Source organism: Dryobates pubescens, chromosome 17 (genome assembly GCF_014839835.1).
Source record: "Dryobates pubescens isolate bDryPub1 chromosome 17, bDryPub1.pri, whole genome shotgun sequence".
Lineage (NCBI taxonomy): Eukaryota > Metazoa > Chordata > Aves > Piciformes > Picidae > Dryobates > Dryobates pubescens.
Genome location: NC_071628.1, coordinates 19,797,456 through 19,821,961, shown reverse-complemented (window position 1 = coordinate 19,821,961; position 24,506 = coordinate 19,797,456). Strand labels below are relative to the sequence as shown.

General features: G+C 38.8%; 1 protein-coding gene across 1 annotated transcript in view; it reads right to left on the bottom strand.

Annotated features, from left to right (window-relative positions):
• UBE2Q2 (ubiquitin conjugating enzyme E2 Q2) overlaps positions 1–24,506 on the bottom strand; it is a 46,082-nt gene that overhangs the window by 783 nt on the left and 20,793 nt on the right. Inside the window, exons 3-12 of the mRNA XM_054168819.1 lie at positions 22,008–22,112; positions 20,326–20,382; positions 18,182–18,322; positions 11,143–11,227; positions 6,871–6,931; positions 4,982–5,072; positions 4,607–4,665; positions 3,827–3,875; positions 2,865–2,960; positions 1,678–1,744 (exon numbers count right to left, since the gene is read on the bottom strand). Coding sequence (XP_054024794.1) covers positions 1,678–1,744; positions 2,865–2,960; positions 3,827–3,875; positions 4,607–4,665; positions 4,982–5,072; positions 6,871–6,931; positions 11,143–11,227; positions 18,182–18,322; positions 20,326–20,382; positions 22,008–22,112 — 811 coding nt within the window. The remainder of the gene's footprint in view (positions 1–1,677; positions 1,745–2,864; positions 2,961–3,826; positions 3,876–4,606; positions 4,666–4,981; positions 5,073–6,870; positions 6,932–11,142; positions 11,228–18,181; positions 18,323–20,325; positions 20,383–22,007; positions 22,113–24,506) is intronic.

The window sequence follows — 24,506 nt, the reverse complement described above, 5'->3', positions numbered from 1 at the left end:
TTCTTACCCTGTCTGTGGGAGACTGAAGCCCCATCTGGCTCCTTTCTTCCCTCTTAAAAGTACCTCAGTGCCCTAAACACTAGTGGTCTGCAGTGGGAGATAAAGCATGGGACACATTCCAGGGTCAGATCCAGCATTTGGCTATGAAAATTAAGTGCTTTTAAATTTGTTTGCCTATTTCTGTGGCAGCAGCTATCCAGCTTTGGACAAGCTGGACATCCACAGAGGAAGCTGTTAAAAGAGGAACACTGCTGTAATAAAACCAAATGGAACTGAGGCAAAACCCCAAAGTCTTTAAGTCATATAATACACAGATACACAAACATGACTACACTGGTATATTTGTATACCAATCCCATCTTGTTTACTAAGAGTCAGGCATGTGCAAGCATTTAAATAGTTTATCCTATTTCTGCAAATCTTGTTGTAGGAATAGGCTAAAAAGTGTCAGTTAAATAACCTGTCTGCTGATAGTATTTGGCATATTTAGCAGGTGAATCATGCCTGATCTAGTGGGCAGTATTTTGGTAACTACCTTCATATTTCCAATCTTTGTTCTCCCAGCCATTATTCTCAAAGTTCCTCTAAATGTTTGTATAGCGAATATAGGCAATATTTATATCACACCAGAGAACTGGTGGCAACTGTAAATTAAAGACACCTTTTGCAGCAGCAATAAATGATGTGAATGCTTTGTGTACAGATCCTGACCCACCAGTAACCACTGTAGTCAAAGCTAGCACATAGCTGGAAGCAAACAGGCAGCCATGTTAGCTGTGGTAGCAAACTAAAAAAGCAAAACAGCAAGATAAAAATATCATAGAAGTGGAAAACACTTCAAATCGTTATCTTTGACCTTCCTCCTGATAGCAGAGAAGGCATTATGCTCAGTTTTAGAGGGAGGGAAACCAAGGTGCTCTCTATAGTTACATTGAAATTTGCTCTTAACTTTCACAGCAACATGAATTCCCAGAGGACAGAGTGTCCAACCTGGCTCAAAGAACACTACAGAAACAGTAACTGGGACTAACTCCCTCATCACAAGGCCAGGGTACCAATTCTGCTGATTGCTTTTACATAACATGGAAGCCACTTAAACCTTTTAAAGCCTTAGATAATTTGCTGTCTTGTCATCCCAGGACAATACCTGAAGCACTTCGTTTTACACAGCTGACAGACCATTAACTGGCTTTAAATAGAGTAAAAAAAAGTGCCTCTCATTTCTATTGCAGTCTTGCAGCCAGCATGCCTCATTCGGACTTGTGTTTATTAGCCACTGTTTATTTTCCACGTTATCTCTTCCTTAATGATTACTAAGGTCTTGCATAGAAACAAAGCCATTCAGGGAGAAGCAAACATCCAGCAGATACTTCATTACCAAATAAAGGCACTGAGATCTACAGTAACAAAGTTCCCAGATCAGCTGGCTGAAAATGACACTAAACTAGGTTTCAAAAGACAGTGGAACATTTATGTTAGCAGAACAAGTTGCAGTAATTGTTCGTCAAGTTAAATCAAACACTACTGCCTTCCCAGTGCAAGATGAGAAAAAGGAAACATCATTTATGGTGTTCCCAAGCCAACATAAGACACTAAGCAATTCAGGTTTTACTGCAGCTGAATACCAATTCCCAAGCTGCTGTGCAGACAAGACCAAAGTCAAAGGAATATACATACCATTTTTCTCATGTATTTGTACTAGTGACTTATAGGACTGCTGTGCTCTTGCTAGATTATATTGATTCTGAAAAACAAACATAAAACCCTATAAAACCCCTGCATCTAGACACACAGAACAAAAACAGCTTTATGAACAAACTCTGCAGTGGGTTTACAAATAAAAAACATGCACAAAAATACTACATTCCTGGCTTTCAAGTACAATATTTAAGACAAATACCCTTATTTTCTCATTTCTCCTCCGTCATAGTGACGGTAATTTGTATGCCACTGCTACTAGAAAGGCCCCTTTATGTAGAACCTGAGTATGGCAAGTCAGAAGTCCATGCAACCAGAACAGCAGGCTGCAGGCAATCCCCACCATAACTGTGCCTTGTTCAGATGACCAGTTATTTGGTTAGACAGAAGTGTGATCACAAACTTGCATCTTACCCAATTCACTACCCTTGAATCACCACTTAAACTGGCATCAAAGTGATGATTTCATTGACTTACATATTTAATCATCCTCTGAAAACAGCATTTAGTACTTCAAAGTCCTTTAAATTATGGTCCGTTAGCAGCACACACTTGAACTGGATTATGATTTCAATAAATGCTGAATGGCCAGGTCAGAAGTTATTTGCATGATAATTTTAACCCTCTCATGAAACTTTGCAGATGTTTAGTCCAGAAAAGGGAGAACTTCTTCTCATCAGTGTATGTGATCCTGGCAGTTAGAGAGCTGAAATTTCTAAATCCTCCAGATCACCAATTCTGAATCCTCCTTCCCCACTCCCATACCAATATGGGGATAGAATCATAGAACATTAGAGGTTGGAAGGGACCTCCAGAGATCATGAAGTCCAACCCCACTGCCAAAGCAGGGTCACCTAGGGTAGTCCACACAGGAATGCATCCAGGAAGGTTTTGAAAGTCTCCAGAGAGGGTGACTCCACAACCTCTCTGTGCAGCTTGTTCCATATGGTACACGTGTAACTATTCACACATGTCTAATTACCCCCCCATACAGTCATCGTTTAAACTCACAGTTAATTGCCAATAAAATACACATGCAATGGACATCAAGATAAATCAAAATGCAAATATATTTGCAATGACAACTCTGTCATTAAGCACCTTTTGTGTAAGTCAGCAAAGTGGAAACCTAATAGTGAGTTGTAATTGATATGCACAGCATTTACCTTATTGGCTCCAAACTGTACTCTGGCTTTTCCTTTGACTAAAGTGGCATTGATCTGCATGATGACTGATTCTATTGAATAGGCACTGCTCCAGCCCTGAGGGAGGAAGGAAACAGTTCTACATAACATGTACTTGCTTCCTGCGCTCACCTTGCAAATCTGGTTTGGAACAGATATTTGGGATTTCCCCACACACATACTCCAGCTGTACTTTTACCTACTTGTTTTCAGTTAACTTCTACTTTCCAGACAAAAAAAATTGAAAAATTATATACTGCCAGTGATAGTATTAGTAGAAAAAACTTGTAGGAAAGATTTTAAAGGCTGAATTGCACATTTCCAAAATAGAGCAAGAGAGAAGCAAAAGCAGCTCCATTACTACATCATTTCCACATTTTCAGCAACATCACAATAGAAATTACACCTTGTTGCAAGAAGCATAAAAGACTGCTATTTAATGACGTCACTGAGGGATCTACGAAAATTACTGCGTATTTCTGTCATTGCTTTGTCTTCAGGGTACACCAAAGTTTCTGCCAGAGCAAGCAGTTACTTAATTTACTTATTTTAAAGAAAAAATTAATCATTGTCTGCAGAAGAGTTATCTATGCTTGAAGTCATCCTCAATTCTCCAGAGTTGACTTTGTGCAGTAGCAGAGGCTTCTGGAGAAGAAAAGAGTGTCTCTTGCTTCTCAGAACTCACTCTTTGCACTGCCTTCCTCACAGAAATTAAGAATTCAATAGATGACACCCTCTCACTTATTGCCTTTTCCTCAGACCTCTTGGAAGCCATCCAGGGCAGAAAAGAAGGTGTCACTTAAGAACAGCAAGGCAAACCTGTAAGACGGAGATTTATTCTACCACATTCTCTTCCATACATGGATTCAATTCAAGGGAAACTTCTATTTTCACTATTTTAAAGCATGCTTTATTATAATCCAGGTAAGAGAGCCTGTGTTCACCTGTTTAGTAAGAAGTTCCATGCATAATGCACCTCCACCTAGGACATACCTAGAGACAGATGTGAAAGAAAACACATTTGACATCAGTGAATGAAGATAAAACTGTTCACAGCACTTGAAATTCTTACAGGCTAGTTGGTTAATTTTTTTGTTCATCTGAAGCTGAGATGCCCTTTCACTATTGTAACTAGTTAGCAATATAACACTTATGCAAAGAAGATTAGCATTATGAGACACACACACCCCAAAACCAATTCCTTTTGCTCACTACACTTAAATCAGTGACCAAGCTAGTCTGCAAGTCTGGATTAACATTTGAGGAGGTTTTAGGCAAAAATTGTATGGCAGTTACCAGCCAGTCAGTTAAGACTACACAGCAAGTTTAAGGCAACAGAGGGATCAAGACCCCTTCAAAGCACCAATTCAAAGCATCCTACAACTTAAGAAACAACAGCACAATAACCATCCATAGCAGCCGCTCCTTAAACATTAAGGCAGGCACAGTGTCTCAAAGCTAGACACAATCTAAGCAATTCAAAGAGGAATTGCAGATGGCTGTTGGCCTGCTACGTGTTCATAAAACTTGAGAAATATCTTCATATCCCACTTCCAGCTCATAACCAAACTCAAGGTCTACAGCAGCTCATTAACACTTCTAGGGGAAACTTCTTGACATTTGTATGGTAGCCTCAGGATGTTCCCTGCAAACACAATCAACCAGTCTCAAATTGTAACATTTTTACCACAAAATAAAATTTCTGTAAGGCAACTCAAACCTACCCTCCTGTGAGCACAGGAGATACCACTCGCACGAAAGGAGGATCGAAAGGGAAGTTATCCTGAGGGAAAAATGAAACAAAAAACAGGTTAAGAAATAAAACTCTGATGCTGTTTTCCTAAGCAGGAAGTATTTTGGCAGCCCTGTTTGGCAAATCAGATCTAGACCAGCAAAAATTTTCAGTTCTGTTAACAAAAAAAAAATCACTTTTCCACACAGTCCTACTTAAAAAGCAGGTCTGGGGAAACCTTAGTGACAAAGCTGCAATGTATTTTTTGAATGCTACAGCTCCATCTTTATCCAAGTAACAGCTGATGGTCACTTCAGTCACTTCCTACAGTAAGTGACAAAATTAACCCCACACTTATCTCCCATACCTTAAAAGAGAAGTTGAGTAAAATGTATTCTACACCTTCTTTTTCTTTTAAGACCTGAAGATCACTGTGCAGTGGGCTATCAGGATCAACCCTATAAAACAAACAGAAGCAAAATCCTAGGTAAAGTTAATATTTTCACTACCTCTAAACAGTGAAGAGCTCAGTTTTTGTGTTCGTAGTTTACAAACAGCAGTTGAGGGGGATCTGTAGAGAAGTCTTATTTCTTTTATTGAAGTAAACACTTTGCCACAAGATCAGCATGGAACTTGCTGCAATGCACTAGATTGCCAACACTATAAAGCCTTATTTGAACACAGTCATCATTAAACCTGTTTGTTTATTGCAATTTTAACTCTCTTCAGATCACAGGAAATGTATGCTCCATGAAGAGGGGAAAAAAAAAAAAACACCCAACAAACAAAACATAACCACAAAACAAAAATGCAAGAGGAAGACTGTAGTGATCTTGTTTTCAGTAAAGAGTTAGTATTCCATAAAGGATTCACATGACCATAGTTCTCTATCAGCTGTTAATCTGACCCAGTTTCTGACACCCCAGTAGCATTTAAAAGAGACTGGTCAAATGCATGTGATGAGCCAAAAACACATGTTAAAGAGACTGATGGGCTGTTAAATAATCTGCTAGAGATGAAACCACAAACTTACTAGATCTCATTTCAGAATTACTTGATCAGTTTGTCCCCATCCTACCAGTGGGAAACTGTTTTCAGAAGAAACCCTTCCAGTGATTACAAACCTGTAATATTCAGCCATAGTTTGTATGAGACCAGTTTAGTTACTTGTTCTAATAACAATACGGTTCCTTAGTCAAATGGTCTCCTCTCTCTGACATTTATCCTCTCAACTAGCCTGCACACAATTAATTTGTTTTCAGACACTTTTTGCTGGGATAAACACAATACCTCTTCTCTTCATAGTCATTACAGAAGCCACTTGCTGCATGCACTCTACCTTGTCTTTCTTGAAGTCAGAAAAATCAGACCTGTTCATAGCACTTTAAAAGATATTTCAAGTGACTACACACTGGGTTGAACACTTCATAGAAGCACTTAATGGACAAGGCCTCCCCTAACATGGCACAAATTCTTCTGACATATGTAATTCCTGCTGTTTTCAGCTCCAAAACATTCACTGTATTTCAGCAGCAGCTGATATAGTCCTACAATGTCCTTATTCACCATGACGTATCTGAACCAGTGGAAGCTCTTTCATCCATTGCCACCTTTTGTAACCATTCAGGCTAGTCTGGATAGGCTCCTCCTTTCTACAGGTTATTTTGTAGGATGACAACAGATGATCCTGTTACCAGGAATAATTTCAATCTAATATCCCTAGAATTGAAGCTAATTGACTATGGACACAAGCTGACTTATGATCTCATACACACAGTGAAAAAGAATACATGAAAGACAAGCTATGCAGGGCATAACTATGTTACACCTAAGAGTTTCAGTCCTGTATGTCAGCTCAACTCTAGTAGAGCTAAGGGTACTAAGACAGTTCCATTCTTTCTCACATCTTGAATGAAACAAGTTGTAGTTCCTTGAAACTGAGAACCAACCAAAAAAATTAAAACATCAAGATAAAAAAAATTAAGGTTTCATATTTTGAGTAGTTCTGAAAAGAGAATTAACAATAAAGGAGAGTTAAAGTGATACACACTGTATTGGCTGAGCAAAAAGGGGTTGGATTTTGGCCAGCTCAGTTACTACAGTTCAACCTCTGTCTGCATTTCCTTACACCAGGACTGCAGCCACCACACTATTTTATACACTCTGGCTAGACAGTCTCATTTATCAAAACTAAGAATCTCTGCAGAAACAACAAAACAGATTCTTCAGAACATGAAAGAAATGTTAATAACTTACTTTAGAAGCTTAACATGCCATTCATACAAGCTGTCATTTACCAGTTCCACTGAATATATCCCTGTAAAAATATTAGAGAGAATTAATTCTGCACTAAAAGTTTAACAAGGTAAAATTCAGCAAAAATATTTTTGTGTTTTTAAGTAGAAACACTGTCAATAGATGCAAACAACAGCTAAGACACTAAAGCACATCCTCCAATAGCAGAAGCATTTCTGAGCAACTACACTGAAAACCAGAAAATGTTTTCCTGTAAAAAGATTCTCCACAAATCAAAATGTTTGTCTGACACCTAACCATTTCCCCTCCTTCCAGTTTCCCTTCAAACTTCCCACAGCTACCACTCCAGCTTACTTAGTACTTAGACAGCACACAGCCAACACTTCAAAACTACTTAGCAGACAGTCCAAGTACACAGCATGATACTGTACTGGAGACAGCACACTCCCAACAGCTGACCAAAGAAGCCAGAAAGATGAATCAAAAGAATACTCATCTCTGGAAGGCTGCTGGTGATTTTCAGCTATTTGTATTAAGCACATTAAACAACAGTTATTCACTCAAAGAGAAGGAATGAAACATTGTATATTCAAGCTCCCTCTCCACAGAAGTTCACAAGCAGCCCAGAGAAAAAACACACACACCAACCAATAAATCTTTAACTATCAGAGAAGATTTAGACAACAGTACTAGTGATGTACAAAACTAACCTCTTACTCCACAAACTATTCATGCATATGTACTAAACCACTATGAGTGAACTTTTTAACTGGGCTAACACTTAATAACATCCCTGTTGCTCATCTAGCTATCAGGAAGACATGGCAGGTCAGAAATCTGGCTAGGATTTCTGAAGGCTATACAGCCAATAAATTGCTGTCTCCATTCTCTCCAGTAATTATTTCCAAGCTGTATTTTTCTGTCTTGCAGCTGAAGCTTTTAAGCATTAGCACCTGGAGTTCAAATGACAATTCACATTGTCCAGTTACTTGGTTTACTGAGTTTTGGAAAGCTTTAGAAATAAAGAAACCAGACTTGTTTCTCCTTACTGCAGAGCCACAAGCAAGTGGGAGCTGCAGCCAAGATCATGATTTCTAATTTCTCGAAGTCTAGGACAATAAAGTATGTCTTGCTCTGCTCTCAACGTCCCTTTTAATGAGCAGCTAGTTCAGAGACACTACACATGACTGTTGAAGGATGAAGGAGATAGTAAGGCCTTTTTCCAATTTCCCAGATCCAAGGACTCTGTTTTCTGAATTGCCATCACTTAGGCAGAAGTCATGAATTCATAATTTCAATTTTTACTGCTCTCATTTAACACAAGAGATGGCATTCAGAACATTGCTTATAGTCAACTCTCATTAAAGATCAACTGCTTCCACCATTTTGCTTGGAGTATTTTCTTCCACCTACACTCAGAAGGGAGAGAAAACTGGAAGCAGACACTTCTTACAGCACCAGCATCTCACATGAGTCTAAGATACTTGTTACAGACAACAAAAGGATGCTGATAATATACAAAATGGCAGCTCACAATAGAACTTCCATGAGCTGGTTTATTCACTAAGCTGACAGTCCTACTCCTGCATTCCTTCCACCACCTTAAACATCCTGCTCTTACCTAGAATTCAGAGACTACTTCAGCTCCAAGATCCATGTGTTTTGCTAACTTCCCAAAGGCATATTTTGTCAGCCTTAAGAGCAGTACTGTACCTAAATGCAGAGTTGTAAAAGGGTTCTTCAGAGAGATGAACAGATCAGGACTGACAAGAGTGCACCTTAACAGAGGAGCAAGCTACTTAACCTTTCAAGCACCTGATTTTGAGCTGAAGAGTATCTGTATATCCTCATGAACAGCAGCAGCATCAGGGTTGCTCACTGTCTTGACTACAGAAGCTTCTTATCAACACTATCCGAAGTTGAGGGGGGAGGTGTTCTGGGATGTTAAGTCAGGAAGATACTGCTTTGAAACTTTGAACCACCCTGTCAGTCTTTTTTTTTCCCCCCTCCCATTAATTTAAGTATTGAGCAGAGAAAAAGTTACTGTCAAGAAGAATTTATCTGATTAGTGCCAGCTTCTGAGAGGTTCTTAAGTCAGAGATGGGAATTGAGGTCACTTCACAAACACAGGAAGTTTTTTGGGATTATTCTTTTAAAAGGCCATCCACAGAGATGACCAAGTAAAAGCAATCACACAGAACTATGAAGCAAGCAAAATATTAGAGGTTAAACAGTAGAAAGCAAAACAGTTGCTTTCAAAATAGAGGCAATGTCTTTCATGTACAACAACTAGAAACAAATCCCATGTAGTCTTTGACTAAAAGCAATGATTGTAAGTCACTATATATGACCTGAAAATATAAAACCTGACCCACACTAAATAAAGTGACCCTTATGCAACCAGAAAACAGCCCTAGATTTTTCTGGCTCACATCACACAAAAAAAGAAAACAGTGTTAAATTATCTTGAAACAGTTACCAGAACCATGAAGTTTCACAGTATTTCCTTGAATTTCTTACTATTAACACACAAAAGGAACAATGGGACCGTGGAGCAAGTACTGAGAACAAAGATCACATAAAAAAAGCTAATTATCCACCATGCCCCTGCTCACATGCTGACAGTTATCTAACAACAAAAGACAAAACTAGGCTATAAAAGCAGGAATTTTGTGCAAAGTAGAACAACTGATATTTAAATTCTCTCGAGTCCTAAAACTAAATGAAGTCAAAAGGAACGAATCCAGGCAAGTTTTATAACAAGCAGCACAATTTTACTGGCAACATTTAATAAATGTATCAGTAGGATGGCGTTTCAAAGCAGGACTGCCATCAGCTTTATAGTGCCAACCTCCACTTGACACTTCATTAGTATGTTTAAGAGACCACCACAGGCATCCAGTTGACTCTTTTTACATACTATCAGCTGATGACTCGAGAATATCTTACTACACTCAAGCTTTAGAATCTCAGCTTTCTTTATAGTTTTGCAAGATTCACTTTTCCTCAATTGGAGTATGCTTTCCTGAATCAACATTTCAAGTCCTCTTCAACTAGTTAAAACTTGTTATTAATCTAAAACCAAGAAATGGGGGTGCCAGCAGTATGAGTATGTGATTAAGTGCCACATAGTCTGTACAATCGAGTCTACCCACAAAACTAAACCCTGCAGAGCATACAGGGGCAGTGAAGCATCCCTCATGACTAAATTCAGATCTATTTCTAGGCTATTCCTTAGCACCACTAATCCATTCTTTAACAGATAGATGGTGATTAGGGCAGACTGGCAAGCACTCTGCTGCACTAAAGCCTGAAAGAAGGAGGCTACATTAGATCAACACTAGGTTACCAAATCAAATTTATACTTGAGACATTAAACATTCATCATTTAAAACTAATTTACCTAAAAAGTACACAATGGCAAATCAAAACAGAAGCCTACTGTCTCTTCAACTCTGCTCTTCCACCAACAAATTAAAATCCAATAGTCACCAAGTGATATTTAAGCCCACTAAAAGCTAACTAGGGCAGAAAAAGAAAAGTAAGAGAATTAAAGCTTAGACTTTCCAAATGGACATTTCTCCTGTTTCCACCCTGGCCTGCATCAGGTTCTCATACCTAGCTGCAATGACGGTTGTCTCCATCATGTAACAGGAATATAACTTGCCTGAAATTTATGTAATTTCCATTTCTTGTGCAGAAACACCCAGAACAATTCAGTACAATTCCTTTGTTCAGCTGGTTTAGATACAGCCGTTATAAGGATCAAAGAGGACAGTCAAGCACCTACCTACTGCTAACCAGTGTTCATTATTCAAACAAGTTTGCCTTCTGTTACCATTTGCATCCTTATTCCAAAGGATCCATGGTGCTCAGGATCAGATGAACACCATCACAAAATAAGTAACAGCAGGGTAGTTAAAGTTCAGTCTGGTTCTATGGTTGGAACACAAATCCCTTCACAACAAGCACATTCTTGTGAACAGTACTAGCTTTTGCCCTATATACCTGAAGGGCTGAGTTTCAGGTACTTCCCCCGCCACGAGGCCTTCTTAGTTACACTAGACCTGTTACTTCTCACATTGAGCTTTGCATAACAACAAGGATGTGCGCTGCAGAGGATATGTATCCTGACTACTTCCCCCCACCCACCCCCATACACTGTATCGTCATGTTTTTTCTCATACATGCACACAATATTTACACATGCAACAACAAAAATCATAGAAGGATTACTATTTGCCAGGACAAGGGAAATCTGAACCTTTTTACCTGTTTTGTAACTCTGTGATCTATATATATCCCTGAGTTCTTTCATAAGTCGATCTGAAGCCTGAACTGACCCAGAGACTGCACCCTGAAACAAACAAACAAACAAGATACCAAGTGAAAAGTAGTATTTACATCCAACAGCTTTATTTCCATTAGAAAACACTAAGAATAATTTCTGTAGTAAGACTGGTTTTGAAAAGTTACATACTCTAGTGAACAAAGACTACTCAATACAAACAGGACACTCCCCTCTAAGTACCTTGTACCTTAATATACACTACTACATGGTATAGGTGATACAGACTTCTAATCAGGATACAGTAAACATTTTTGTGCAAAGTAGTTTAATTTCCTTAGCATTTTGATTTCCAAGATACATCTACTGTACATTTCTGATTGAGAAATATATCCTTTTACCTCTGCTCTTATTCACTGTAAGGAAGAGTAAGACTAACCCCAGTAACAAGCTTCTGCACATAAGGTTTTATTGTTTTCTCAAATGTGTATTTCTATTGAATTATGGAAGAAAGTACAAGAGTTGGAAAGTACTCACTATAGAACAGGAGGTTACAGATAAGTGAGAAAACCAAACACCTACACAGAGGAAGACCAAGGTAAGTAAACCTCGAAATACCATGTATTTATTGTGATTTGTCATCAGTCTTAGTTTACGCAACCAGGGCAGAAATCTCTCACATTGAGAGCTCAGTTCTGTATTACTCAGCATCTCAAAGTGATAGCAAACATTATATACAATTTCTGAACATAGTTTATTTCAGCCTCAGATACAGTGACAAACAAACCAAAAAAGAGAGACCTTTAAGTGACATGCAAATCAAATGCCATTGGCTGTAAAACACACCAGTAACTGACAAGCTAATGAACACACAAGTTACCAAGTAACCAATGGCTGCTTATATCAATAACTGCTGCACTGACTACTCTGTACACATCCCCAACATCAGCAGTTCTGTGACCTTGGTATTAAATTTTGCTTCAATTTGAGCTTTCAAGTGAGGGCAGAACTTCTTCCTCTTACAAAATGCTAAACCTAGCAGGAAAGATTTTGGTATCAAACCTTAGATGTCACTTGATTACCCTTCTTGTACATTCCACTTGAAATCCCATTTTATGCTGAATGCTTTTGGTGAACAAAGAAAAAAAAAAAGTGTTACAAGACTTAAAATACAGAAGAGGAATGAGGACTCCAAATGAAGTAAGGTAGGTATCACTGTGAAACTCAACATTATGGAGCTCTGCTTTTTCACTAGCTGATTGTTTTCCAAAGGTAGTTTATTCCATGACCTGTGCATTTCTCTGCTGCTGCTTGGATTTCAGTCACTCACACTGAAATATGAGCTAATACATGTGGCGCACAAGTATGCTTTCGGGAGCAGAGGGTAGAGGAGGATGACATACCCAACATCCATACCCCAAACACGAGAAAACCCCACCTAGAATAAAGTTAAGTTTAGTCTCTTTGCATGAAACACTGAATGATAAATCTACAGATCTGTTTTTCTACTCTATCTAAAAATATGGAATGATTTGTTTCTTCTGGTCCCTTTCCACTATTATCATCATCTACAAACAAATTCTTCTTGGACAGAAGCATCGAAGTATTTCCAGAGGAATATGAAGCAGCTATGACCATTGCCTAGTCCCTGAAATGTCATCCTTGTTTGCCTGAAATCAGCATGATGTTATACATTCTAGGAGATCTCAACTGTAAAATCAAATTATTTGTTAATAAGGATAAAGTATCAGGAGCAGTTACCTGACGCTAAAGCCTTGACCTTCTCCTTTGTCTTCTCTGTTCAGTAGCATCACAATTTGCTCGACTTCACACTATAATCTGTAGACTAGTCTTTTAGGCTATTTTCATATTCCCTTGGATTTAATTATGCAGATTACTGAAATTCCAGTCTTTTTTTTAGTGTACCACTATGAAGAATGAACTTTTTAATTCAATACGCAAATAAAAGGCAACTTCTTTCATCCAATTAAACAAAAGCTACGTAAAGATAGGGATTCAGATAAGTAATTTTTCATTTTGCTGAAGACTCTGTCTACACAGGAGTTGCAGACAAAGACAGGATCTCTCTTCCTTTAACTGCCAGTGAACAAAGTTTTATAGAAAAAAACTTGTTTACATATTATTTGCGAAGTACTACTATTTCTATCCACTAGTTGCAAATTAGCTGAAAAAGAAATCACTACCTTCACCATTTCACACAACAGTGTCAAACAACCGTTGCCTGTAAAACTGTTGTGCTTCTTCAGACCTGTAATGTGAGTATTAAGGTTGAGACTCACGAATGGGTGGAGGCTGGAGGGAAAATATTTATTACAGAAGCATCAAGACTTTGGCTTTCTTCCGTGCAAAGTTGTGCAATACCCTTGCCTCATCTGCTGTATTTCTTACTGAAAGAAGGAAATTTTTTTCCCCACAGAATATATCAGCCTCTAAATACAGACAATTTTAAAAGCAGTTTAGATTCTCACACACATCCTGGAGCAGTGTAGTTTTCCTCACTGCATTTTAATTTCCACTCATTTTCCATACTAAATTCCTGTACGTATTGGAAGCTCAGTTTTGCATACAAAAAATGAGTAACTGTACTATAGTGATTTTACAACCCACCACATACTCCTCAGTGCCATTGTAACTGCTGAGAAACTGAAATGGCATTAAAAAGAAAAAAGTTAACCTCTGCAGACTGCCTTTAACAGTGCTTGTTAGCCTTTTTTCCTAGAAGCTTCTATTTGGCCTGCTCACTCCTTACATAGCAGCACTAAATATAGTTAGACTGCTACTCTAAAGAATCAATAGACTGCAAACCAGTAATCCACAATCAAGAGAGAGGCTAGGAGCTTAACCTAAGAAGTTTAGCACAGGAGCTTGCTTTACATGCTTTGAACTACCCTTAGACGACGTCCAAGCGGACACCTGCAGAGAAACTCCTGTACCTGTTGGTAACCTTAATACCAAGCACCAATTGTTTGAAGCAAAGTTTCTTTTGGTGTCATTTTTGGTTTAATAAGTACTGTTAAAGTGCAGTTTAGAAGAGACTACTACTTGCATCACACCACTGTATCATATAGTAAAGCACTAAGTTCAGTTTTTACTATAATGGTATTGAAATCTTTAACTTTCAATAACTTGATATATGCAAGTTAGTTTCAGACTTAATTCAGATATAAATGAGTACCCTTCTGAAAAAGTGGGACTTAATCCTCCAAGGGAGATAAAGATCCCCTTTCTCTAGGTAGATCAAGATTTCTGATGCATTTCAGGCTACAATCAATGGGATCTGACAGGTATGTGTCACATGGGGTTGATGCCAAGAACAAAAGGTGTAGCCATCTGATTTGTAAACTGAAGAAGTTAACGGAGCTGCCAGACAAGCCTCAAGTGATTTAAGTAATCAGACACAGAAAAGTACCACTTGATCCCCCTGTCCTGCATAAGCACACTTGTGGTTCTCCAGAATAAGGAGCAGGTAGGCTGAAGAAGTCCCTGCTACAGGAGGTAAACATCTGTGGCCAACATACCAACTGCTGCAAAAAGACTCCAGAAATACAGTATTATTACAGCATGAGCTTTTCACTTTCTCCTCCCTCTTCAACCCTCAAAACACAACCCTAGTCTGATCTGAGATAGAGGTACAGTTCACTGCTGTTTTAAAACCAAAGACCAGATTGCTTTCTATCTGATCAGAAAAATAGTCACATATCAAAACCCTATAGTAAAACATCTCACTACCCAAACAAGGCTAAAGAATAGAAGTTTGCTCTGTTGCCACTGAACTTCCTCAGTATTTATGCAGAGGTCCATTCATTCCTGAATTCCATTCACTATTGAACAAATTCTGTGCAGAAGTCTGACTTCACTTCTGTGAAGTACACTTACTTGAAGGATTAAACTGAAAAAGGGAAATGACACCTTGTACTTCATAAAACCTGAAGATGAAAGTGCAAACATTTGAGACTTCTAAAGGAAAGTGCATAAATTCCTCAGCAGGAAATGGAAAAAGCAAATAGCTTTATCTCAATAAGAAATACATTAATCTCTACAATGACTGTATGGGGAAAGATCTTTGAAGAGCAAGCAGCAGCAAGTTGTTAAATATTTGAAGTTAATGATTCCAGCTCAAAGACCTTTTTTACTCCCAGTAAGCAAGCTGCTCTTGAAAGTTATTACAATGTTAAGAGGAGGATTAATTCCAAGTTACATTCTGTACCACAAGCCAAATTTATTTCTTAATGCCATAAGAATAGGATTAGAGACACTGCCAAAGAAGAGACCTTGTTCACAAAATTAGCAGATATGTATTCTTCCCTGGTGTAAAAAAAACCCCACATAAACCCTATGAAAAAAGCTTCCGCAGCAGCAAAGTGTCTTTAACCTGTTAAGAATGTACAGGAATGACACTCAGCCCTTCCCCATGGAAAAACTGTTAGCATGATCTGTAACCTCCACTTGCATTTCAGCCAAGGTGACAGAAGATGATCCATGGATTTGAGCCAAAAAGCATATAGAGGAACTGCAAAGGCTTCTGGTTGCATTGGGCACTACATTATACTTTGTGTTCCCTTTTCCAACAAAAAGCGTGTATATGGCATGCCTTTGTTTTACATTCTGCTGCAAAAAAAAAAAGAATACAGCAAATAGAGCCAAGTCCTTTGTGTGAACACCAGGTTATGCTTAGCCACCACATTTTCATTTGTGAAACTCACACTGGCCTTTACAGCCCTTCACAGCTAGCTGCCTTGCAAATTAGAATTTGACTTCACATCAGGATACTGAACAAACTGCTATCCTGGAGCACACTTAGCACGTTCTATTAAAAGTCCCATGTTTGGCAGAAGAAAGAGGCATTTAAGTGCTAGTAGGTTAGCTCTTTCCTAGGTCAGTAGTGCAGCTATAGTTCTCACTCCAAGCACTTCAGAGCAAACCCTCACACGTCCTTCAAGAAGTTATTTAAGAAGTGCAGCTATTTCTGGTGAGACAAAAATACCACAGCTCCTCAGCAGCAGTTGAATACCCTGTTCCCTGTACTCAGCTGACCTTGTTTATGCACCAGCATCAACAAGAGTGTCCTGGCATGAGAAACAGCTATTATGTAAGTTGAATCTGCTGTTGTCAAACAAAAGCAGAAGTGGTTTTTTTCAGCTAGTGTTCATTTCAGCTCCTCTAGATGTGAAAGGAAAATGCAAAAGGAAAGGCAATATTTACCAAATGGGAAAGAACACATAGCAAAAGAAGACCTGCAGTTTTAGGAGGCTTTGCACACCAAGGAAGAATTTAGAAGAAGAATTTTTTTAACAATTAAGGAGCCTTCATCGTTATATCTGAGCTATAAAAACAGTAGTAGCCATCTTCAAATTCTAAACAGTAACTGACTACTTCCTTTATGGTTAGTGAAGCCTTAAAACAGAACTAACTACACAGCATCTTGTTTACCTGCTTTTAAATACTGAAATGCAGATCAGGTTTGGCATGTGGATTTTCTTTTTCAGTTGGCTTGTTTTGTTGTGGTTGTCTAAGTGCAATTTATGCTTGATAGAAAATAGGTACTTCATGATTTTTCCAGTAAAAGAACTAGAACAAAGCAGGTTCCTTGGGCAAAAGTCCAGATCACTACATACCAATCCTAAACTTTATTCCTCACCTAAAAGCTTACAAGTACCTCTGAATTACCTAAATACCACTCACATCCTCAACTATTAGCTCAATGAGAAACAGCACATCTTGGGTCTGGACATGACCTACATGTATGCTGACTCTCCAAGCAACAAATGAACAAAAGACACCCTTATGAGCTCACACAGTAGCAGGTGCTTATTCAAGCCCCTTCTTTCTATACAGGTAAGATGAAAACTTTAGAAACCTCACTTTAGGTTGAAATTGGAAATGAAGCAGTTTCATGCTTCACATTTTATGCTTCTGTGAAACAAGTTTTGATTTCTTTAAAAGCCAAGCTAAATAGAATCAAGGTTGTATTACATCATCATTCTCTTACATGCACCTTTAAGAAACAGAAGCTTCTCTGCAACTTGGCATGTGACAAAATATTTCTAAGCCTCTGGAGAATAACTTTTTAATTTATTTTTTTTTTACATCTGTCTGCTGGCAGCATCACTTAAAATGTGATAATAAAGCTGCAGAGGTGCTGAAGGCTCCTTGCTTTACGCCTGGCAAAAAATTCCACCAACTTTCAGTAATTCCATGTTGTGCAGGTATTGCTGAAAAACAAACTCACACATAAAATGGGTTTCAAGTACAAATTCCTCTGTTCACTAAGTGTGTGAAGTCACCCATGACTTTTAATGCAGTTGGTTTTATATATGGATTTGTTATTTTCACATGAGCTTGCTGTACTACAGGTAAGATCCCAGGGTCTGCCCATCTCAGAGCCCAGGACTCTTACTAGAACTATTTGACAAAAACTTTAGCCTCTCTTCCAGTGACCCAATAAAGTTTGCCCTGACACAGGTTCAGGAAGTTAAAATAATCCAATGATTTATTAGAGTGACAGATACCACAGATTCAGGATCAATGGCAAAAAATGAACTACCTGCGAGATGATCTCAGGGTAATAAATCCTGGGTCATAGCTGACAAAGCTGGAGATGCAAGCCTTTGCAATAGCTCTAATACGTAACAGGAATGCAACAAAAGTTAAATTGCCTACTGAAGGCGCAATTCTTACCAAGAAAGTTGCCATTTGTTGGGTGCAGGAAGAGCAGCACAGCCCATTGACTGTTCACATACTGTCTTTCCCTCCCGACTGCTTATGCTGCTGCCTCTGCACACAAGCGTTCCTCTTGTGCATTTCATACCCCAGCTGTCTGTACCTTCTAAGTGGCATTTAGCATGATTTGGGTGGAGAGTTGAACAAGAGTCACACTCCATTTGGCTCATTAGTATACCGAGGGGTATTAACTTTAACATTACAATTGCAGTTAGTTAGGTAGCAGATTTCTGCTTCAAAGGCAGAAGTATCACAAGGGAAAAACAAAAATTGTTAACTCACATTTAAGTGATCTTGCCTTTGATTTTTTCTGATTTTTTCCAAGATTGCAAGATTCTCTTTTTCAATGCCTTCATCCTCAGATTTCTTCCCATCAACAGGTTCTTCCTCCTTCATATCATAGTGATCCAGATCTTCAATGTCCTAGAAGATAGAGGAAATTTCCCTGTAAACAGCTCTTTGTTAAACAAAACCCTTTCCAACAGCGAGACACAGGTACATGCTGCACAGCACTCAGTGATTGTTGGATGCCATTTCTAGTTTGCTCTAACTTCAGTCTCAGCCAGCAATACTCACTGGAAATGTAGAAAGCCTCTCAATACAAACAGGACAAATTCACAACCTGTCTGGTAACTGAAACAAGCATGATAAAACCTCTGCAAGAAGCTGTGGCTGTAGCACATTAGCCTATTTAAGTAGGTAAAACCCAGGAAGTTAGGTATTCTGAACAGGGCTTGAGAATCCAAAAGTACCTAAAGTTAGGACATTTTCAAGATGCTTCTTTTTTCAGTTTGACTCCTAGCTGTATTACAGTTCTCTAAACAATGATTAACACATCTGGCAGTGCTACAGCAGCTCTTCAAGAAAGTTAAACATTAGAAGGCTACATGTACTTAATTCAAGGTGAACATTTCAGATGAAGAGTGGATGCAGACATTTTGAAACTAAGACAGGAGATAAAATGATGTGGTCAAGTATTCTGATCATACAAGCCAGCAATGTCAGTTATGAGTTCCAGACCAAGATACTGGAAAAATCTTCCACTCTTTATTCTGAGATAGGTCATCCTATTGCAGCAGAACACTCTGAAGTGAGGATACCTGCTTGTAAGGTGATTCAAGTGCTATTTGTGGAGAAGAAGGGAAGGATGTAAATACCTTGAGATGGAAATGGAAACACTAGAGCAAGTATACAAGCAAGTTATGATCATACACTATGAGATGAACTCCAATATGCTGTGCTCCACCAGGTCTGTGGAGACTCTTTATGCACCATCTGTTTGCACGGCAGGAAAACTTGGCCATGCATGCCAGTTCAGGGATGTCTCACATAGTAAGAGACACACCTATGTGGTGCCTTTGAGAGCACTGTTTCCTCCAAATGGAACAGATTTCAAACTGAGTATTCTTCAAAATGCTCGTGTTTCTCAAAATAATGATCTAGCACTAAGAAGAACCATAAGCTGCTTTTCAATCTAGAAACTTGACTAAATCACAAGTTGAATGTAAGTGCCACACAATATCATCTGACAGCCTATACATAATGACAGAGATGACACTCTTTCTGATCAGAAACATTCCAAACAGTGAAAAAGGCTCCGTGCAAGTCTAAAAGCAACTAGAGTTTTGTGGCAGCAGGATAAGGAAAGGTACAAACTACCTTTCCAGAAACCCTGGCTCAAACAAATGTGGTCTGGATCAGGGTAAATACATTAAGAAAGGCTGCTTCAAATTAAAGACATGGGTAACAGACTTTTTATTCAGAAAGGAGTCGTTCAATCTTAGTACACACCTTTGTCATTAAAAAAACCTGAATCTGAAGTAGTCTGAACAGTTCTACAATATGGTGATTTCTAAAGGCTTAAAAAGCAAGTATGTTGGAGCTACTCATGTAATGTAGAAGTAATTGAAAGGGGTGGCTCTCACACAGTAACAAAAAGATGTGTTGCTACACAATGACATAAAACCCTTAAAGTTCAGCATGTCTGTTTCAGCTGTCCTTCCATTTCCTTCAACATATTATAGTTAAAAACTAGCTCACCTGTTCCATGAATCAGCAAACTGATTTATTCTTAGCCAGTCTGCTTCAATTTGGGAGGGACTTTCAATCAGAGCCAGTTCATATGCTGCTTGGAACAATGCAAACTTACTGATTTGGCACACAACGTTATGAACTGTTTGATTAAACACAAACAGATGTCCAGTTCTCTGTATCCAAGTACCTCACAGCTGAGATCTAGGTTTAAGAAGAAAACTTCACTAGTTCTGTGGCTGAAGTGAAAGATGATATTAAAGTAAACATACACATTTTATTTTCTATTCAACTCTAGGGAAATTACTTTTTACAGATTGACTTAATTAGCCAGCCACTAAAGAGTAAAATGTCAGAAAGCTAGAACAGAACATCAATCTCATATATACACATACTTCACCCATATCTTCTTCCTCCTCCTCCTCTGATGTAACTTCTTCTGTTGTTCCATTCTGTAATACAACAGCAAAGTTTCTGCATAAATTGCTTAAGTTTTTTTTCAAAACCAGGAAGTCCACTATCACAGAGAAGGCAGTATATATGATAGGTACACTTCACAAGGTCTGCAAAGGACTGGTTTAATGTGAAAAATACTCCAGGAAAGCATCTCTGTGTATGCCCGTGAAGAGACTTTTGCATGAAGCAAAGATAAACAATGTCGCAACTAGGTTCACATTAAGTTTTAAGTGGAAGCTTAAGATTCAGATAAAGATATCTGATTCTGAGACAGTGACAAATGCAATGAACATGTCAAGCAGGTTATAACTCATGATCTCTAACCCATGAAAATCAGATCATAGCTCTGACTAGAATCCACATAGATGCTAGACCCCTGAAAAAGAAAAAAGCCAAACTTCAGACCTCTAGAACTTAATGGATTTTTTATCTCACTACCTAGAATGTCTATGCAACAACTACTATCATCATATAGCCATTGCTATTAGATTATATGACAAAATACCAAAACAACACTGAGTTAATTTTTCATGACTTTCTATTTCAAGATACTACTTTGAGATTGGGAAGCCTGAGCTGCACAATACTCTGGCCACCATTTCAATATGCTTGAATGCTGCTTACTCCTTTGGCAAAGAAGGAATGTTACTGCTGTAGATAATGCAGGGAACTACATGGATCTCTGGTCTGACTTACTAGTACCACTCTTATTTAACTTCTAGATTATCTGACATCTGTGGTTAAGAAACCTTCACGAGTTTGGTTTTGACTTTCAGAGCACAAGGAAGACTCTTCAAAGAAGTTACTCCCTGGTATTACAGGCCTATCACCTTGTACGGCTACAGGGGTGTCTGAGAAAAAAAGACCTATAGGATAACAATTTGGCACATAACCAAAATTAAGCAAGTTATTTCTCATTACTATAGTACTGTCACCACAGGAAAACCATCTGTTATGCTAGAGAAGTTTTTAGAAATCATGTCATCTTAACACATAAGCAAAGGAAGATACCATAACCTTATTAAAAATACAAACCAGAAGCGTTACTGTCAGTTACCAGTTCAGTTTATCGGCACAAAGTATTTCAGTTAACCAGAACATTTCACAACTCTTAATTTGTCAAGTGCACAAAATATAAACAAGGCACCTCAGATACTCCATACCCAAAGTAGCATATGGTCTTGATATCCCAAGACTGCAAGGGATTGAGAGGAAGGAAAACATCAACAATAGTTCATGCAAGTGCAGGCTGTAATACACATGGTCTTCAAGAAAAAGTGAACGGTACTGGATTACATTCACATTTCAGATAAAGCTAAATGTGGGAAGCAATAGGAGTGCACAGTAATTGTTCTGGATAGTGTTTAGGAGGGAATTAGACAGCACTGGTATCACATACATACCTTTCAATGACACAAACTCAATTGTGTAACATTATGACTCCATTATTAAATAGATTCTACAAACAAAACTCAGACTGGGGACACCATAAAGCAACAGTGCCTCGTATCTCAGTTGTGGCTTACACAAGGTTTAATCACTCCTACCATCTTTTTTTTTGAAGCTGAAAAAAACAACTCCTTCACTGCTGTAAGGAGGTGCCCACAGCTTTTTAATTTACCTGTCCAGCTGGTAATGGCTGATCTAGCATTTCAACATCTGGATGCTGAGGAAGATTATATAATCTGCAGAGGTCACATATTAATCGCTTCAGCTGTTGTAGAAGCTATAAAAAAAGAAAATATTGAAATGTCTATTTAAAGCAAAGAACAGAAACAGATCTTATTTTTCTTCACATCTTGGTACTGAAAACTCAGTCAGTATACAGCCTTTAAATCTGCATGCACTGGAATAAACTTTAAAGGTCCCTCTCAATCTGTAGTCACGGCAATAAATTCCCCATGGTGGGAAATCAAGGACAACAGTTTAAAGATGGCTCCCATTCAACTCCTCATGTCAAGTGAAGAAAGCCAGGAGCAAAAGAACAACCTACTCTGGCAGCATCATCCACTGCAGGCACAGGTGTTTCAGCCACATCACTAAGGAATAATCAAATGGTCACATCCCATAAGATGAGTTTCTTAAAGAACCATGTCTTCAAAAAAACAAGGATGAACAGTCTGATTTTCCACATCTGATTCCCTTTCTAGGGTACACCATTGAGGCACTAGAAGCTATACAAACACTATGCAGATGTACTGGTTTGAGTTAGAACAAGACTAATTATTCACGACAACTTTACTTCTCAGCTCAGCCTCTCCTAAATAGCTGCACTTTCTGAAGTTTTCCCCAGTAGTATCTGCTCCTAGCAGCGATAAAGCTCCATGTTTAGAGTTGGTACCAAGGACTGGTATGCAGCCCAAGGTCACTGCTACATCCTGCATACCACCTTAGGAGTGCAGTATACAAGGCTGCACCTGCAGGGAGGATCACACAAGATGGGTAACCCTAAGCTGACCAACAATGGACTGCATTCCATAGACATCATACTCGGTATGAAGCTGAGGGATTGCAAGGGTCAAGCACCCTACAGTATAGGCTACATTATCCTGAAAGGATAACAGCTCTTGAACACTATTTATATACTGTATTTCTTAAAATACACACTAAAGAAAAAAATCCAGTTGTTCCAAAAACGCTCCACATGTCTAAATCCTTGCTATTGTCCAGTTCAAATGCTCTTCCCTTACACTCTCCAAGGTTAAGGATTCATTTCCAAACCCTAATCACTAGCAGTGATAAGCAAATGTTGCCCTTACACTATCTGAAAGCTTCAATGCATTTTCCTTCTCCAGCAGAATTCAATGTTCCTGTTTAACAGGACTGTTATTTATCCAGAGGCCATGAACCGACACACCAGCCTGCGCTACAGGAATTACAACATTCTCTATCACACCGCATTTGCTGTTTCTGCATCATTTGTAACAGGCATCCTGAACTAAAAAAAAATAAAGCAGGAACTGCTGAATCTGCAACACATTTCTTGTCAGTATGTACATGAGATGGGATAGTTACTGTTGCCAGATGCTTTCTGTGATAATCACATTTCTCTACCCTTATTTGAAAGCTTCCACATCTGAAAAGTCAGGAAATCATTTACCAAGCAGAAAGCAGACTAATCAAAAGTTAGCTGATGGATAGAATCGCAGGTCTTAGAACTATTATCCTCAGTATGTCCAAGATGCTTGTTTGCACTGCTACGTGTTTCGCTGAGAATATTTCTTTGCACAAGTAACACTGCCTCATGGAGCACTGGAGCATAAATCACACAGTATCAGCATTTGTCATCTTTTTCAGGCAGCTATGTAGAGCCAGGCAAGCCAATACACTCATTTCATTATATGTGTTGTGAAGTGTTCAAAGCATCTAAATGGGGGCAGGGGAAAGGGTGACCACCAGCATTTGGCTGGTCCAAAGCTTGAAAACGCAGATGAACACAATGAGATGTCTCTACAGAAAGATATGGTAAAGGCTGGGGAAAAAAAAAGGTTGAAAACTTTATTCCTGTCCTGTTTCCTCAATTCCCCATCCTCTTCCTGAGATGTCTGCCACCTGAATTGAAATGCAGAATAAACCTTTGCAGCTAGGACCCACCACACTGTAAGCTTCTCTCGCTTCCTTCTGAACGTAACACCACTACAAAGTACACAAGCTGGCACAACCTGGCCTAAACTACACAGTGGCTGTGCCTGAAAAAGGTGTCTCACTGCCTCCAGCAGCACACCTGCACCTCCTCAGTTGCTCTGGCACTGCCTCAGTTGCACTGGCACCAGACAGCACACAACTACACAGCACCTTACAAGCTTCATGGCAGATCAAAATATTAAAGACAAATTTAACTATAAAGGGGTAGGCAGGAATGTGCAGCTGAGAGTAGGGACCCCCCTGGTAGCAGTCTACACTTCAGAGTTAGCTTCATGCAACTGTCAAACCGCAGTCTCGTTTTTATAGGTATGTTACTTTACTTGATATCACTTTCTGTGATCTGCAAAGGTGGTGGCAGAGTGAGAAGGTGATCCCCACCTCTACAGCCCTTCTTCCTTATTGCTGTTTCCTCCAAAGAAATTAATTTCATACCCTTGATCCTATTGCAATGGATCACCATCACCATTTTGCCTCA